This window comes from Dipodomys ordii, unplaced genomic scaffold (assembly GCF_000151885.1).
Source record: "Dipodomys ordii isolate 6190 unplaced genomic scaffold, Dord_2.0 Scaffold8, whole genome shotgun sequence".
Taxonomy (NCBI): domain Eukaryota; kingdom Metazoa; phylum Chordata; class Mammalia; order Rodentia; family Heteromyidae; genus Dipodomys; species Dipodomys ordii.
The window spans coordinates 18,491,831-18,509,524 of NW_012267224.1; the positions used below are offsets into that span (position 1 = coordinate 18,491,831).

Genomic DNA, 17,694 nt, shown 5'->3' on the forward strand with positions numbered 1-17,694 from the left:
GGAAGTGGCGCTGTGGCTCAAGTGGTAGAGCACTAGCCTTGAGCTGAAAAACTGAGGGACAGTGCCCAGGCCCAAAGTTCAGACCCACGACTGGACCCCCTCAAAAAAAAAAAAAAAAAACTTCAAAAGATCCCATTTCAACTAATAAAAAGCTGGATACAGTAGAATGCACCTTATTAATTCGAGGTGTAGAATAGGAGGATCACAAGTCCAAATGGGACAAAAAAAAGCAAGACCCTATTCAAAGTATTACTAAAGCAAAAAAGGCTGGAGGTGTGGCTCAAGTGGTTGAGTGCCTGCCAAGTATGAGGTCCTAAGTTTAAATCCAGTACTAAAACAAAAGTCTTGAGTTTTAGAGCTTTAAGAGAAACAGAGGGTAATGGTGTACACCTCTTAATTACAGCATTCTGAAGGCTGAGGTAGAGGAACACGAGTTCAAGGCCAGTCAAAGCTTTATAATGAGACCCTATCTTGAAAAATAAAGTTATTTCAGATTTTCATATTAAAAAAAAAACTTTAAAAAAAAAAGTAAGTACACAAGTGCTTAGCACACTGACTAGCTCACAAGGGGAATACTATTACTTGAGTAGCTCCTTTTTCCATGGTTTCAGCCATACTCTGAAAACACTAAACAGGAAATCTGAGAAATAAACAATACTGAAGTTTTGGGGCTTTTTTTTGTTTTGGGTTTTTTGCTTTGTTTTTTTTTATCGGTTGTGGGGCTTGCTCTGGGCCTGGGCACTGTCCCTCAGCTCTTCAGCTCAAGGCTAGCACTCTACCACTTGAGCCACTGGGCCATTTCAGATTTTCTGGTGGTTTAATTGGAGATAAGAGTCTCAAGGACTTTCCTGTCTAGGCTGGCTTTGAACCGTGATCCTCAGATCTCCGCCTCCTGAGTAGCTAGAATTATAGGCATGAGCCACCAACGCCCGGCAATACTCAATTTTTACATTTGCCACTGTGAACAGTGTGAGGAAATCTCAAGCTACTCCACAAAGGAACCATGCCTGTCCTGTCTATCTGTGCTGGCAAACTCCTATCCATTGATTTTAGAAAAATATACAGAGCAGGTTTACATACGCACACCACTTGTACACCCCTTCACCTGCATGCAGCTATCTCTTCCACAGGGGCATGCGAATGTTTATCTTTCCAAGTACACACCCACCTGACACACCAAAGAGGCTGTGGTGGTTTTGCCAACACCTGGAGGGCCTGAGAGCAACGCTGCCTTAAAACTAGAGCCATCATCTTTGCCAGCACATTTACCGAACTTGGCTGCTAAGGAAAAAGAAGTTGCAGAGAGTTAACTTGTTAACCTACAGAAATGCAGGAACCACAGTGGTTGTGATGACTTACCCATCGGTAGCCGTTCTCAGTTTAGTCCTAAATTTGTAGAATATTTTCTACAAATTATACATGTAACTTCCAGAGCACTAAGTACGCTGCCTAAATCATCTCAACCCAAATAAAAAGCTCACTTTCAAAGTTGGCTGTCAAACAATAATTCAATGAGCTTCCTTACACACGCACACACACACCACACACCACACACACACACACACACACACACACACACACACACACACACACACACACACACAGTGTTTGCAGGAAAATGCTATGCCTGCAACTGCTGTGCACAGCCCAGCACCAGAACCCACTCCTCCCATGGATACTGGCACAAAAAAGGACTCAAGGGACAGAAACCACCACAGCAGAGTCCCATCAAGCCTCCCAAAGCAAGTCATCCATTGTGCAGGCTAGGCTTTTGGGCTGCCCGATCTGAAGCACATCTCAGCTCTCTCCATGCCCTCCCCTGGGCATACCCGGGCCTCCAGGCCTTGGGGCACTTTCCTTTCCCACCCAACATCTACCTATACCTTCCCCCAAGTCTCCCACTACTAGCATTCTAAGTCCCAGCAGAGCTATCCTTTCCTCCAAGGAAAGGGGCATACTCATCTGCCCTGACAACATCCCTCTAGCTCCACTTAGGCTCTATACTCACCCCTACTGGCTCAGGGCACGTTAATGGCTGACTCACAGTCACCCCGCTGTGTGGAGGCACCTGAGGAGACTGCCTGTTCACAGCAGCTCCAGGGTCTACCACAGCACCTGGGTTCAGTAAGCAACTTGCTGATGGGTGAAGGAACCAACTTTAGCCTTGCACCCAAGTGTGCAACTGAGTAATTACATGCCAAGAGACACACACAAATGAAAGTAGTTGTAAAAATCACCATGCTTTTTCTCTTCAGGCGAACTCTTATGCCAGTTTCGAAGCCAGCGGAGCAGCTTATTGGCACAACTCTGGTCACCTTGCTGTCCAATTATGGTCTTGAGCGAGGTTGGCTTGTATTTATCCACCCAGAGCAGATTTTCCACTTGGTTTTCACTGCTGTCATCAGCCAAATCCCTAGCCTTGCTGTCATCATCTGTCTCCTGGGCCACCTGCTTGCTGAAGTCCGGGCCTCTTGGGAACACATTTGCTTCTTTTGTTTCCTTTTTTAATGCTTTCTTAGGGCTGTCCTTTTTGGGAGTGAGCTTGTTCTTTTTAGATTCTGATTCCTTCTTGGTTGGACTACTTTTTCTTTTTCCTTGGTTATTTTTTTTGGGTGTCCTCTCCAGTTTGGTTTTCTCTTTCTTCATCTTAAAAAGTCAAGAAAAAAAAAAAAAAAAAGAAAAGGAAATCTGATGAGACACAGAGAAATGCCATCCTGCTAAGTGTACTCCACAGAGGACAATGTGAAATATCCAAGTGATCTTCTGCATCTTAGCTCCTAGACCTTCTACAGTGCACTGAGCTGTCTGTAGAAATCATCACTTTCTAAACTTCATAATCAGCCACAGTGGGGTGAGGGCACACACCTGTGATCCAGCTTCTTGGGAGGTGGAGACAGAAGCCTCATAAATTCAGCCTGGAGAAAGTTATCCAGATCTATCTCAAACACAAGAACATACTTTTTAAAAAAATAACAAGCACTCAGATTTCAGTTTGAAAAAAGAGGGTAATAAAAAGATTTTTGTTGTCATTTTCTGACTAGTTACAAGTTAATACCTCCACAAAAAAAATGTATACAAATTTTTCAGACCAGTGTTGTTTATAAAAAGATGGAGACCAAACAGTACATCACAGATGACTAAACAAAATGTAATTTTCACAGTAGAACATTATTCACTCATTAAAATGAGCGAAGTACTAATACGTGCTACAACTTAGGTGGATCTTAAAATCATTAGGCTAAGCTGGGGACACCAGTGACTCACGATTGTAATCCTCACCACTTAGGAGGCTGAGATCTGAAGATCATGGTTCAATGCTAGCCCGGGAAGGAAAATCTCTCAGACTCCAACTAACTACCAAAAAAAACGGAAGTGGTACTGTGGCTCAATGTGACAGAGCACTAACCTTGAGCAAAAGAGCTCTGAGACACCCAAGGCCTTAAGTTCAAGCCCACGACCAATTGACCAAAAAAAAGTCATTAGGTTAAGTGAAAAAATATACACACAAAAGATCACATACTGCATGAATCTATTCATATGAAACGTCTAAAATAGGCACGTCCTGAGACTCAAGTGAACACACTACTTAGCAAAAGTATGGGGCCCTGACACCCTAGTACTCTAATAAGCAAACAAACCTCAGAGGGAGAAAGTAAAGCAATGATTATGAAGGGATGGGAATGAATGACTAAGGAATAAGTGAGAGGTTACTTCTTTTTTTTAGGGTGAGCGGAACAGAGGTTGTTGTGGGGATGGAACTCAAGACCACCTGGGCCACAGCCAAAGTCCTTTTGCTTTTAGTTTGCTTTTCAGAAAGATCTTACACTGGGGCTGGGAAGGTGGCTCAGTGGTAGAGCACTTGCCTTGCATGCCTGAGGTCCTGGGTTTGATTCCTCAGCACCACATAAGCAGAAAAAAAGAAAAAAAAAGAAAAGAAAATCTTGCAAAAAAAAGAAAGAAAGATCTTACACTTCTACTCAGGCAACCTCAGAAAGCAATCCTCGTATCTTTACTTTCCCACTATTTGGGATTATAGGCATGCGCCACACACCAGGCAGGATTCTTAGAATGACAAAGTTCTGAGTTACAAGGTTTGCATGGCCTTGTGAATAAAAAAAAGCTTGACTTACACCATTTTCAAAGGGTAACTTTTTTTTTTTTTTTGGTGCCAGTGTTGAGGAATTCAGGGCTGGGACATTGTTATACAGCTTTTTCATTCAAGTCTAGACATCTACTCAACTCTTCTTCCAACCTTTTTTTTTTGGGGGGGGGAGGTTTATTGGAGCCTCAAAGACTTGAACCTTAATCCTCAGATCTCAGCCTCCTGAGTAGCTAGGATTACAAGCCTGATCTAGATGGTTACAGAATCCAGAGCCACCAGCACATGGTGGGTAGGCCAGTCCTGGGACTTGCACTCAGGACCTAGACACTGCCCCTGAGCTTTTTTGCTCAAAGCCAGTGCTCTACCACTTAAGCCACAGTTAATTGGTGGTTAATTGGAGATAAGCCTGGGCTGGCTTCAAGCCACAGTCTGTATATCTCAGCTTCCTGAGTAGTTAAGATTACAGGCATGAACCACTGGCGCCCAGCATTATACACATTCAATCAAGTAACTAAGACTTGATATAAAAAAACATACAATGCTCTAAAAATGGAAGAAATCATCAACCAAACTCAACTGAGGCATTCTATAAGACCATCAGAAGTGTCAAGGTCCTGAAGACAACAAAGGAAGACTAAAGAACTGTCAAGGACTAGAGGAAAGTAAAGCCGCACAGCCTAATGTGGTCTGGGGTCCTAACACACAACTAGGGAACGGGAGAAAATGATAAGTTCCACTAATATGTATAACTCAGTTTGCAATATGACATCAAGGTTGAATGCTCCTGTTTTTACAACTTTACTATGGTATGTGACCCAAACTATCCCCTAGGATTTTTTTTCAACTGGAATAAACCAAGTGGACCATTTTGCCATTTCAGTGACAGGCAGATATAAAAGGTGGAATGACTGAGTGTAAAAAGCAGACAAACAAAACATTACATGGTTCTGATAGCAATGCAGTCTCTAGATCCAGTCAGCTCATAACTTAAGCTACTCAAGACAATAATTTTTCCTTTTCCTATAGGCTGGTTTCTTTGCAACTGGAAAAGTTCCAATATAGTTCTAATTGATGAATAATTTAGCATGCATAACAGCAGAATTCTTTAAAAAACACTTAAGGAGTAATATCCACAGCAAAGTCAATGAAGAATAAGATAAGGCACATTTAGTACGTAAATGTGTATTCAATAAACACTGTCCTCTTGTTCTCATTCCTTTGAGAAAAGTAAGGAAACATATCAATCAAGATATCCTTAAGCAGAGTCCTCCAAGTCAAAAAACATTAAGGTGAGCTCTGTGGCAGAAGGGGCGAATAATCTCAAGAAATAGCACTGTGTCCATTCACAATACCTCCCATGAAAAAAGTTTCTATGCACCAAATGGAATAAATCAAGTTCATGGTATACAAACCTCAGCTTCAACTGCTATTTCATACTTGGACTTTTTGCCTGGCATAGTTCTAATCAAATTCAATAGGCCATCTTCATCAATAATTTTTGTCCCCAAAGCTGCTGCCTGTTGGTTCAAAATACAAATCATCAAAACTATATCCTTAATCATTTCTTTCTGTAAAGGAAGAAGTTGTGTTTTACTGGTAGATTAGGCAATGTTGGGATAAACACACACACACAAACACACAAAGTTCCATTTAAAAAAAAAATGATTACTGGTGCTCCCTTGGAGTGGTGGTGGCAGCCAAAGTGTCACACTATTTCTGTTGTGGGAAAAAAAGGGACAAAGCTACTAAGACCTAATGCCATTCTTCCCCATCTCACATGACTCAATGGCAGACATTTCCTGCAACTTACTTCCCTATCCACAGGATTCTGATGTGCCTAGGTCTCCAAGTAATGGGTTTTATCTTATGACTGGCCTACCATGATCAGGAAAGTCCTGCTCCTTCTCCACCTCCCTGGTAAGTCTGACTGCCCGTGGGAGTCTGGCCAATGAGAGGTAGAATTCTACAGGCGGTGTTTCTGGGACAACAGTTGTCAGGTAAGCCACAGCTATTATGACACCTGTCACTGCTTCCTTTCTTACCTTGCCAGCACAAGGCAGGATGACAGGAGGAGGATGGGATTTGCTGAGCTAAATTACTAAGCTGCTGAACAACTCAGCAACTGCTTGTCTCTGGAATTCTTCCTTGGTAAGGAAAGTAGCCCAAGGTTGTTTAAATCAGCTAGTTGTGAATGCTTTTGTTTAGAACTAAACATAGCTATATCCAACAAAACCTTTGGAAATTCTTAGCACTTCCAACTAAAAAAACAAAAACAAACAAACAAAAACAAAACCTTAAGGCAGTGACTTCCATCTATAACCCCATCTTCTTGGGAACAGAGATTAGAAGGAAGGAACACAGTTTGAGGCAAGCCTCGGCAAAAAGTTAATGAGGCCCCATCTCAATCAGTAAGCCACGCATGGCAGTGTGTACACATGTAAGTGTCAGCTCAGCTACATAGGAGGCGTAAGTGGGAAGTGCAAAGTCTAATGCTGGTCCTGGACAAAAACATGACACCTCCTCTGAAAAATAACTAAAAAGTACAAAAGTCCTGGGAGTATGGCTCATGTGGTAGAACGTCTACTTAGAAAGCATGAGGCCCGGGCTGGGAAGGTGGCTCAGTGGTAGAGCGCTTGCCTTGCATGCATGAGGCCCTGGGTTCAATTCCTCAGCACCACATAAGCAAAAAAAAGAAAAAAGCCGGAAGTGGCGCTTTGGCTCAAGTGGTAGAGCACTAGCCTTGAGCTGAAGAGCTGAGGGACAGCGCCCAGGCCCAGAGTTCAGGACCCACAACTGGACCCAAAAATAAAAATAAAAAAAAAAGAAAGCATGAGGCTCTTAATTTGAATCCCAGTACAATAAACATGTATAATAGTATATATAAGTATATATACTATATATAGCATGTAATATATATAGTATATTTATATAGTATATATATATATGTGTGTGTGTGTGTGTATATATATATATATATATCATATAGTATATAATAGAATGCATACAAACACAGGCAGCCAGAAAAAAACTGTCTTTAAAAAGAAGATTTAAACTAGAAGATATAAAAAAAGTCAAAGTCAACAGGAACTGTGTTTCCAACTAGAAAGAAATACCTCAGGGTCAACGCCAGAACAATGTGAGACAAAACATTTTTCCCGGGTTACCTCTGTAAAGGAATTACCACAAACTGTCACATCAACAGCATGCCTAGCAAGCAGCTATTACTGGGCAGAGACGCACCTTGTCACTCTTGGACTGTCCACTATCACGACCCATGACAAGGTAGTTGGTTTTCTTGCTGACATTTCCTGTTACTTTTCCCCCATAACGTTCAATGAGAGACTTGGCTTCATCTCGTTCAATAGACTCCAGGACTCCTGTGATCACAAATATAAGGCCTTCCAAGCAGTTTTCAGCTCCCTGAAAACCAGAATGTTCAAGCAGGGTAGAAATTACACAGTAGCTTTCCAAAGAAATATTTGGCATCAAAACTGCAGCAACTGATTTTTCTCATCTGACGTCATAAATAACCTTAGCATGAAACACTGGCTGGAAATTTACCGGAAATATGCATATGAAACTAAATCCTGAGAAAAATCTTATGCAGCTAACATTTAATAAACATAAAAGGACCAACAAGAAACATACACCAACTGTGAAACATACCAATTGTGTTGGCAAAGCTTATTGTAACTACCCAAACTGCTAGGAATGTAAAGGCAACGAGAACTTGACTGGAAAGATAATCAATCATTTAAGGGACACTGGCCATGACAATATAGTTATACTTTTACATTTTTACAAAAGATCAATAAAATTATTCAGCCAAGCAAAATGAAAGTTACTTATGATAGAACTGAGTAGAATGGAGATGAACACAGACTTTAAATAGGCTAAAGAAAGACCAAAGACTGTTCAAACATAAGCTCATTCATCCCCATTCTTCTTAAGTGACAAAAAGAAATAGCAATGGATTCATACCTTAGATGGGAAAAAATTTGGCAAAGCTCTACATTCAAGTCTCTACTATCACCCCTATCATCTGGCTCCTGAGTAAGCTAAGGCTCTGAACATCTTACTTATCCTGAGAAAGCATTAATTCATAAAGTGCATGAAAATTCTTAAATTCATAAATAAGATGACGATAATTTTTCTATAACATTTCCTTATGTGATAAGCACAGTACACACAGCCTGGACCCACAAGAGAGAGGTGCTCACAGGCTGGCATGCTCTCTGCTCTTACCTTTGGTATTTCTTTGGAGCCCAGAGCTTTGGGACCTTCTCTATTTAAGTAACTTCGATAAGCTTGATAATTAGTGCGTTTCTTTTCTAAATCTTCTGGACTTACAGACTTTGGAAGAGGGAAAGAAAACTGAAATGAAAACTATCATATCAAATACATGTCAAGTTAAAAATACATTCCTGGAAATAATACACATTAAAGTCACGTATGTGTTTTTTCCTGAAATTATGTTTATATTGTATAGATACCCTCTCCAGCTTCCAGATATCTACCTGACAATCATTCCCCCTATCAGCCCTCCTTCTCAAAACTTCCCACTCAGGCTGGGAATATGGCTTAATGGTAGCATGCACGAAGCCCTGGATTCAATTACTCAGTACCACATAAACAGAAAAAGACAAAAATGGCACTATGGCTCAAGTAGTAGTGTTAGGCTTGAGCAAAAGAAGCCAAGGACAGTGCTCAGGCTCTGAGTTCAAGTACCAGGACTGGCAAAAGAAAAAAACAAACAAACTCAGCCTCCTGAGCAGCTAATATTACAGACATGAACCATCAGCACATTGGCACCCAGCTTATTTTTTGTTATTTTTAACTAATAAGTAACCTCATTCCCTTTGAAGAGTACACAAATATTCTTTTTGTTGTTTTTTTTGGGGGGTCCGGTCATGGGGCCTGAACTCTGGGCCTGGGTACTGTCCCACAGCTCTTCAGCTCAAGGCTAGCACTCTACCGCTTGAGCCACAGTGCCACATCCAGCTTTTTTTTTTCTGCTTATGTGGTGCTGAGGAATCAAACCCAGGGCCTCATGCATGCAAGGCAAGAGCTCTACCACTGAGCCACCTTCCCAGTCCCCCGATTCTTTTTGTTTTTGTTTTTGTTTTGTCAGTCGTGGGGCTTGAACTCTGGGCCTGGGCGCTGTCCCTCAGCTCTTCAGCTCAAGGCGAGCGCTCTACCGCTTGAGCCACAGGGCCACGTCCAGTTTTCTAGTGGTTTATTGGAGATAAGAGTCTCATGGACTTTCCTGCCAGGGCTGGCTTTGAACCGCAATCCTCAGATCTCAGCCTCCTGAGTAGCTAGGATTACAGGCGTGAGCCACCAGCGCCCAGCTACAAAATATTAGTCTAGATAAATAAGGAACCAATTAAAATCTGCTTACATGAGTTAAATTAACCATTATAGATGGTCTAGACTTCAACCTTACATATTCAAACTAGACAAGTTTATTAAAATACAGCTGCCAAATTCAGAGACAGAGAGGGAAGAGGTGATATTGTCCAAAAAGAAATGTCCTCATCAGACTGGGTGCCAGCAGCTCCCTCATGACTGTAATTCTAGTTACTCAAGAAGCTGAGATATGAGGTTTGCAATTCGAAGCAGGCCCAGGCAATAAAACTCTTATCTCCAATCAACCACCAGAAAACCAGAAATGGAGCTGTGGCTCAAAGTGATAGAGCACTAGCATTGAGTGAAAAGCTCAGGAACAGCACCCAGGCCCTGAGTTCAAGTCCCACTACTAGAAAGAAAAATGTACTTATTACCTGACCAACATAAATGTAATCCCTTTGTACATCACCTTAAAATAATTATTTAAAAATAAAAACACAGGAAGGGGGGAATAGGAAGGGATGAGAAGAGGAAACAAAGGAGGAGGCAACAATGCTTGATAAGAAATGTACTCATGGGGACTGGGAAGGTGGCTCAGTGGTAGAGCGCTTGCCTTGCACACATGAGGCCCTGGGTTTGATTCCTCAGCACCACATAAGCAAAAAAGAAAAAAAGCCAGAAGTGGCACTGTGGCTCAAATGGTAGAGCGCCAGCCTTAAGCTGAAGAGCTGAGGGACAGCGCCCAGGCCCAGAGTTCAGGCCCCACAACCAGACCCCACCCCCCCAAAAAATGTACTCATGGGCTGGGAAGGTGGCTCAGTGGTAGAGTGCTTGCGTTGCATGCATGAGGCCCTGCGTTCAATTCCTCAGCACCACATAAACAGAAAAAGCCAGAAGTGGCGCTGTGGCTCAAATGGTAGAGCACTAGCCTTGAGCTGAAGAGCTGAGAGACAGCACCCAGGCCCAGAGTTCAGGCCCCACAACTGGCAAAATAAAAAAAAAAAAGAAAAGATTAACTGTGTCATTTAAAACTTTTGCTTCCTAGAATATCCTCTATAAACTGAAGATATTTAATGTACCGGAAGAAAAACATTCATGCACCAGTTAAGTATTTAGTGAAGAAAAATTTGAGACCCAAGAGTTAATTGTTCCTTAAAGCAGATTTATAAGCATTGTCCATAACAAAAGTATTTCAAAATAATCACCATTTCATGGTTCTGCACTAAAAAATAATGGTTATGAACAGTTCAAATAGACAATATTCTGCTTTTGATACTAAGGGCCCAAGAGGCATGAAAGAATAGAGACTGCTCATCATAAAGCTAAAGTGGTTCAAAACGAGAGATTCATAAAGACCATTAGCTTCTCAAAGCTATCTGAAAATAAAACTTCTGAAAGGCATCCATTATTTCGTCATTTCTCCTTTGAAAATGACTTGTGCATCTAACCATTGTTGTTATATTAGAGCAAAAGAATAAATTCAAAAGCACTTATTCAAATAGCAAACACTGTAAGAATGAAAGCTAAATTTACACAGCACTATGTCTCATGCCATGATGTAACTGATTTCATATTCAGCAAAAACAGTCATTCTGTACTCACTGAGTACTACTGTTGCCCCTACAACACAGAGGGGAGAAACTAAGCCCAAGGCCCACGACTGCTCAGTGGCAGAGCTATGGTTTGAAATGAGTCATACCATTCCTCAGGGGACCCAAGTTCAAGACTAGCTCTGCTACTTACTCACTACCTGGTAATTTTGGCAAAGTTATTTAAACTCCTTCAGCTTATTTCCTCATCTTTATAACTGACTTGAATAATAAAAGTAAATAACTCAAAGGTTATTGTGAAGATTATGAATAAAATAGTACATTAGTACCATAGCTGATACACAAAAAATTAACTGACTGGTTTACCTATACTAATAATCTATATTCTGTGACAGTTTAAAATAATATACCATCTTCTGGGGCTTGCTTTGCTTGCTAGTCAAACATTTCTACTATTGAGCTACACCCTTTGACCTTAAATAACATTTATTTTTTGTGTGCTATTGGGGTCTGAACTCAGGGCCCCAGGCTGCTATGCAGGTGCTCTACCATTTGAACCCAATCTTTAAATATTATCTTCAAAGAACAATAATACAGGAAAGGTTAAATAAAATTTGAAAACAAACAGATCAACACACAGCCCCAGAACATATTCTGAAAGGGTTCCTACCTCTTTTTTAGCAGGAGAATTTTTGGATTTTTGAGGAGTTTTTTTCTCTTCTTTCAATTCAATAGCATTTTCTTTTCTTTTTGAGGCCACAGACTCTGATTCTTTATAAGAACGCTCTTCTTTTATCTGCGTGAGTGCTAGCTTAGAACTGTTCTTTGGAGAAAAGGACTCTCCTGTTTTGTGAGCTGATGACTTGGCATATTGCTGAGATTTCTTTGAGTGTTCACACTTAGTTTGCTTATTGGGACTGTAGCTCTTTCTCTCATTTGACAATTGTTCTGTTTTTACTACGAAGAAAAGATATGGTTGCTGTTTGTGGAAAATGATACTCAGTATCAACTTCTTTTTTTCATTGTTCAACTAATCTTACACATAATATCATATAATGCTTTCTAAACATTAATATTTTATTTTTTATGCAGGACATTTAGTTTTTAATTAAATATTTATACATTTCTTTGTGCAACCACTTCAAATTAAGAGATCTGTCTATAAGTTGTACATCTGTTGATACAATACTATAAATAACATTTTAAAGAAACAGATTTCGCCAGGCGCTGGTGGCTCACACCTGTAATCCTAGCTACTCAGGAGGCTGAGATCTGAGGATTGTGGTTCAAAGCCAGCCAGGGCAGGAGAGACCTTGAGACTCCTATCTCCAATAAACCACCAGAAAACCGGAAGTGGCGCTGTAGCTCAAGTGGTAGAGTGCTAGCCTTGAGCTGAAGAGCTGAGGGACAGCGCCCAGGCCCAGAGTTCAAGCCCCACCGCCGACAAAAAAAAAAAAAAAGAAAGAAACAGATTTTATTTAAGTTAGGCCCTAAAATTAAAAAAAAAACTGAGTAGAATATAAATCATATAAAAATTCTATGTTCAGAAACAACCTGAAAACCCAAAATCTTGAGGTGAAAAGACTAAAAAGTACTACAAAGACAGATCTACTTATAGGATTAAGACCATCTAGTCAGACATGATGAAGCACACCTATAATCCCAGAACTTGGGTGACTCAGGCAGGAGAATTCCAAGTTGGAGCCAGCCTGGGCTATATATTGCACTAAAATCCAGCCTAAGATAAAGAGTACAAATTGTCTCAAAAAAAAATCATTCTATATTCTTGAATTCAACCAAATATGAGTGGAAAATATTTTAATTATGTCAGTACAGAGCATGTACAGGCTTTTTTTCTTGTCATTATTCTCTTTTTCTGTCGGTCATGGAGCTTGAACTCTGGGCCTGAACACTGTCCCTCAGCTCTTCGGCTCAAGGTTAGTGCTCTACCACTTGAGCCACTGCGCCCTTCCAGTTTTCTGAGTGGTTTACTTGAGTTAAGAGTCTCATCTTTCCGGCCCATGCTGCCATGCTGGCGGCCCATGCTGGCTTTAAACCGTGATCCTCAGATCTGAACCTCCTGAGTAGCTAGGATTATAAGCATAAGCCACTGGTGCCCAACTTCTTGTCATTATTCTCTAAACAATACGTAACTACTTTGTATTAGATACTATAAGTAGTCTAGAGACCAAGTATAGAGAGCTATGCATAGATTATCTTCATAGGTTCTATGCCATTTACATAAAGAACTTTGAACTCGCCAAATTTTAGTACCCACGGGGGGGGGGGGGGGGGGGGGGGGGGGGCGCGGAGGGGAAGCCTAGGAAGTCTGTTGCTATAGTTGGTGGCGGGGGGGGCTGGGGGGCCTGAGACCAATCCTTCACAATGGGAAACCACTGTACTAGTAGGTGATTCAGTATCAGAACCAATAAAGGAGAATCCCAAACACAATCAGCAGAAGAGCTGCAGGTACCCTGAAAAACTCTTAAGTTAATGCTATTGGACTCTTAACATGAAAGGCTCATAACACTAGTTCTTTGTCTTCATATGCTGAAATTTACTTAGAAATTAATAGGAAGCCAAAGGTACCATAATCTACCTTTGGTACAACAGAAGGGACTCTCCACCAGCAAGTATCCAAATAGCTTTCAAAGCATACACAGTCCCCAACTCATCATTTTTCAACTTTACAGTGGTGCAAAAGCAATATATAGTCAGTAGAATTCTGCACTTTGATCTTTCCTTCCATAGGCAATAATACAGCATGGTGCACGCTCAACACACTGAACTGCAGTAAAACTACAGTGAACTACCTTGCTAAGACTTCCACTTGGGCTGGAAAGATGGCTCAGTGCTTGCTTTGCATGAATGAGTCCCTGGGTTTGATTCCTCAGCACCACATACACAGAAAAAAACCGGAAATGGCGCTGTGGCTCAAGTGGTAGAGCACTAGCCTTGAGCTGAAGAGCTCAAGTTCAGGCCCTACAACCAACAACAACAAAAAAAAACGACTTCCACTTACAGAACTCCCAACCTATGATGATGTTTATTGGGATGTTAACTGCATTGTAAGTCTAGAAGTACAACCTGCTCTAAAAGTGTCTATTAGCTAGACAGTTTTGACTGGAATATTTAAACAAAGCTTTCTTCTAATGTATGACACAGAAGCTGACTGTAGAAATAAAGATAGGATAGAAAAGAAAAAAAATAACAGATAATATAGCAGAAAACAAATCGAAATTTCATAATTTAAATCCCACCCAAAAAAGAATTTTCTTCTATAAAAACAAGTACTCGTTCTTCCTTCCTCCTTCTAATTACCTGGATGAGGATATGTATGTTCTGCTTTATTTAAATTATCTTGGACAGATGAAAATGCTTCTCCTACTCCTGAGACCTTCCGGACCTAAACAAATTTAAAAAGGACAAATGTGACAAATAATAGGAAAACTCTTGACCACAAAATCTGTTAAAATAGAAAATTTAAGTCCAAGGGCTATCTTTCAAACTAGCAATATGCTACAACAAACTATACTTAATCCTCCACAAAGTTTTCAGAGCAAATTATTTTTCTTTCATTTCACAGAGGAAAAAACAGATGAAAGATTATAAAACTAGATATATAAAACATAATCTCACAGCTAGGTACCGGTGGCCCACACCTATACTCCTAGCTACTCAGGAGGTTGAGATCTGAGGATCACAGTTCAAAGCCATCCCAGGCAGGAAACCCCATGAGACTCTTATCTCCAATAAAGCAGAAGTGATGCTGTGGCTCAAGCGGTAGAGCACTCACCTTGAGCTGAAGAGCACAGGGACAGCGCCCAGGCCCAGACAGAGTTCAAGCCCCATGACAGACAAAAAAACCAAAAAAAAAACAATCTCACTTCATTCCAACCTCTCAAACTGGAATAGAAGCCTGATTTCTGCCTTCTATCTTCATACTGTGACTATTGTCCAGTAAAAAACTGAATTCTAAACAGAAAGAGCTAAGACGAAAAACTAAAGCTAAAAGAAAAATAACTTTCTCAAAAAAAAAAAAGGTATTCCATCTGTCCAGTGATTCCTCAAAATTCTACTTTCTAGAGACCACAAGCAGAGGTATGTGGCAATATCTAATATTTGAATTTTAAATGTAATTTGAATATATGCAGAAATAAAGCTTTCAAGTGAGCAACTCCTACACGCTCCCTACTATCTTTTTTTTTGGTCTTTTGTAGCTTTATATGTCTTTTTTTTTTTCCAGGGCTGAGGACCGAACCCAGGGCCTTGTGCGCGCCAGGCGGGCGCCCTTCCGCTGGGCTAAACCCACAGCCCCGCTCCCTACTATCTTATACTTTCCTGCATAGTCTTTCACTTCAAAGAAATAAAATTTTGCAGTGCCTGCTGCATTTGGGATAAATAGGAGAGGAGCCTGCCTGTGCTGAATGCTGCTTGCCAGATCTTTGGCTGATGGCACACCCTTCTGCAGAAGCAAATTCTGCTTGCTGAGACAAAAAAAAAAAGAAAAAGAAAAAGAAAAAAGGTAAAAATCTTTTTAAATAGCCAGATATTGATTTAGACAGTAATCATAACAGAATGTTATTCATCTGAAATTAAATTTACTAGAAATGAAGTGCTTTCTTGGTCTTGGGGAAAAAGGAGTAGTACTGGGCTTTGCACTTAATAAGCAGATGCTCTACCACTATACCTCCAGTGAAGATCAGTGCTTCTACAAAAAAAAAAAAAAAAAAATCTAATAGCCCAACTACTCAGGGGGCTAAGGCAGGAAAACTGTGAGTTCAAATGTGTGTGTATGTATGTTATATTTGTTATTATAAAGATGATGTACAAAGGGGTTATTATTTCATGCGTCAGGTAATGAGCACCCTATGTTCTTATTTAAAATAAAATAAAGGGCTGGGAAGGTGGCTCAGTGGTAGAGCGCTTGCCTTGCATGCCTGAGGCCCTGAGTTTGATTCCTCAGCACCACATAAGCAAAAAGAAAAAAAGCCAGAAGTGGCGCTGTGGCTCAGGTGGTAGAGCGCTAGCCTTGAGCTGAAGAGCTGAGGGATAGTGCCCAGGCCCAGAGTTCAGGCCCCACGACCAGACCCAAAAATAAATAAATAAATAAATAAATAAATAAAATAAGTAAAATAAAATAATCAACCAGGCACCAGTGGTTCATACTACTCAGGAGACTGAGATGTGAGGATCATAGTTCAAAGCCAGCCTAAACAGGAAAGTCTATGAGACCTTAACTCCAATATACTACTCAGAAAAAAAACAATCAAGTGGTACTGTGGCTCAAGTGGTAGAATGCTAGCCTTGACTAAAAAGAAGCTTAGGAACAGTGCCCAGGCCGTAAGGTCAAGACCCAGGACTGGCAAAAAAAAAAAAAAAATCAACCAGTCACCAGTGGCTCATGCTATTCAGGAGGCTGAGATCTGGAGATCATGGTTCAAAGCCAGCCTACGCAGGAAAGTTCATAAGACTAATTTCCAATTAACCACCAAAAAGCTGGACTTGGAGCTATGGTTCAAATGGTAGAGCAAGAACTGGGAATGTGGCTTAGTGGCAGAGTGCTTGCCTAGCATGCATGAAGCCCTGGGTTCGATTCCTCAGTACCACATAAACAGAAAAAGCCAGAAGTGGCACTGTGATTCAAGTGGTAGAGTGCTATCCTTGAGCAAAAGAAACTCAAAAACATTGTGTAGGCCCTGAGTTCAATACCTAGAACTAAAGAAAAAAGAAAAAAAAAAAAAAAGGTAGGGCACTAGCCTTAAGCAAAATGCTCAGAAACAGCACAGCCCTGAGTAATTTGAGCCCCACAGTTGGCAAAAAAGAAAAAAGAAAGAAAAAGGAGGAAGGGAGGGAAGGAGGAAGGGGAGGGCAAAGGAGAGAGGGGAGAGGGAAAGAGAGATGAAGAAAGAATGAATAAATGAATTTAATGTCAGAGAATAAGTTTTTCTTTTTCTTCTCTTCTCTTGGTACTGGGCTGAATTTAAACTCAGTCTTGCGCTTGCTATACAGGTGAGTATCTTTTGGGTCATAACCCCTCAATCCTTTTAGCTTGGTTATTCTGTGAAATAGGATCCTGAATTTATGCATAGGCCAGCCTAGATAACAACTCTCTTATTTTCATTTCCTTTGTAGCTGAATTGTACATATACCACCATGCCCATCTTTTATTGGCTGAGATTGGAGTCTCTCAGACAGTTATTCTAAAGTTGGCCTCAAACTTCCTCCCAGTCTCCAAGCTACTATTATAGGCATGAGACAATGCACTCTAACACAAGCTTTTCAGTGAGTTTTCAAATACAAATGTGTGTGCGCGCACACGTGCGCACGCACACATAATTTAGTTCCTTTCTGGAAGAGTTACTCATGGCTGTTACCTTCAGGCATAGAAAGGAATATTGAGGCTGGGAATGTGGCTTAGTGGTGTAGAGTGCTTGCCTAGCATGCATGAAGCCCTGGGTTCAATTCCTCAGTACCACAACAACAGAAAAAGCCAGAAGTGGTGCTTGTGGCTCAAGTGGTAGAGTTCTAGCCTTGTACAAAAGAAGCTTAGAGACAGTGCCCAGGCCCAGAGGTCAAGCCCCAAGACAGGCAAAAAGAAGAAAGAAAGAAAGAAAGAAAGAAAGAAAGAAAGAAAGAAAGAAAGAAAGAAAGAAAGAAAGAAAGAAAGAAAGAAAGAAAGAAAGAAAGAAA

At 40.8% G+C, this 17,694-nt stretch overlaps 1 protein-coding gene across 2 annotated transcripts in view; it reads right to left on the reverse strand.

Annotated features, from left to right (window-relative positions):
* The window catches only part of Rfc1 (replication factor C (activator 1) 1, 145kDa), a 65,489-nt gene that overhangs the window by 15,228 nt on the left and 32,567 nt on the right, over positions 1-17,694 (reverse strand). Inside the window, exons 8-14 of one of the 2 annotated variants that reach the window (XM_013009047.1) lie at positions 14,323-14,407; positions 11,672-11,958; positions 8,348-8,455; positions 7,343-7,522; positions 5,515-5,619; positions 2,238-2,646; positions 1,169-1,278 (exon numbers count right to left, since the gene is read on the reverse strand). In XM_013009047.1, the coding sequence (XP_012864501.1) occupies positions 1,169-1,278; positions 2,238-2,646; positions 5,515-5,619; positions 7,343-7,522; positions 8,348-8,455; positions 11,672-11,958; positions 14,323-14,407 (1,284 nt within the window). Of the gene's footprint in view, positions 1-1,168; positions 1,282-2,237; positions 2,647-5,514; positions 5,620-7,342; positions 7,523-8,347; positions 8,456-11,671; positions 11,959-14,322; positions 14,408-17,694 lie in introns of both variants that reach the window. The other variant, XM_013009046.1, reaches the window with a different exon arrangement.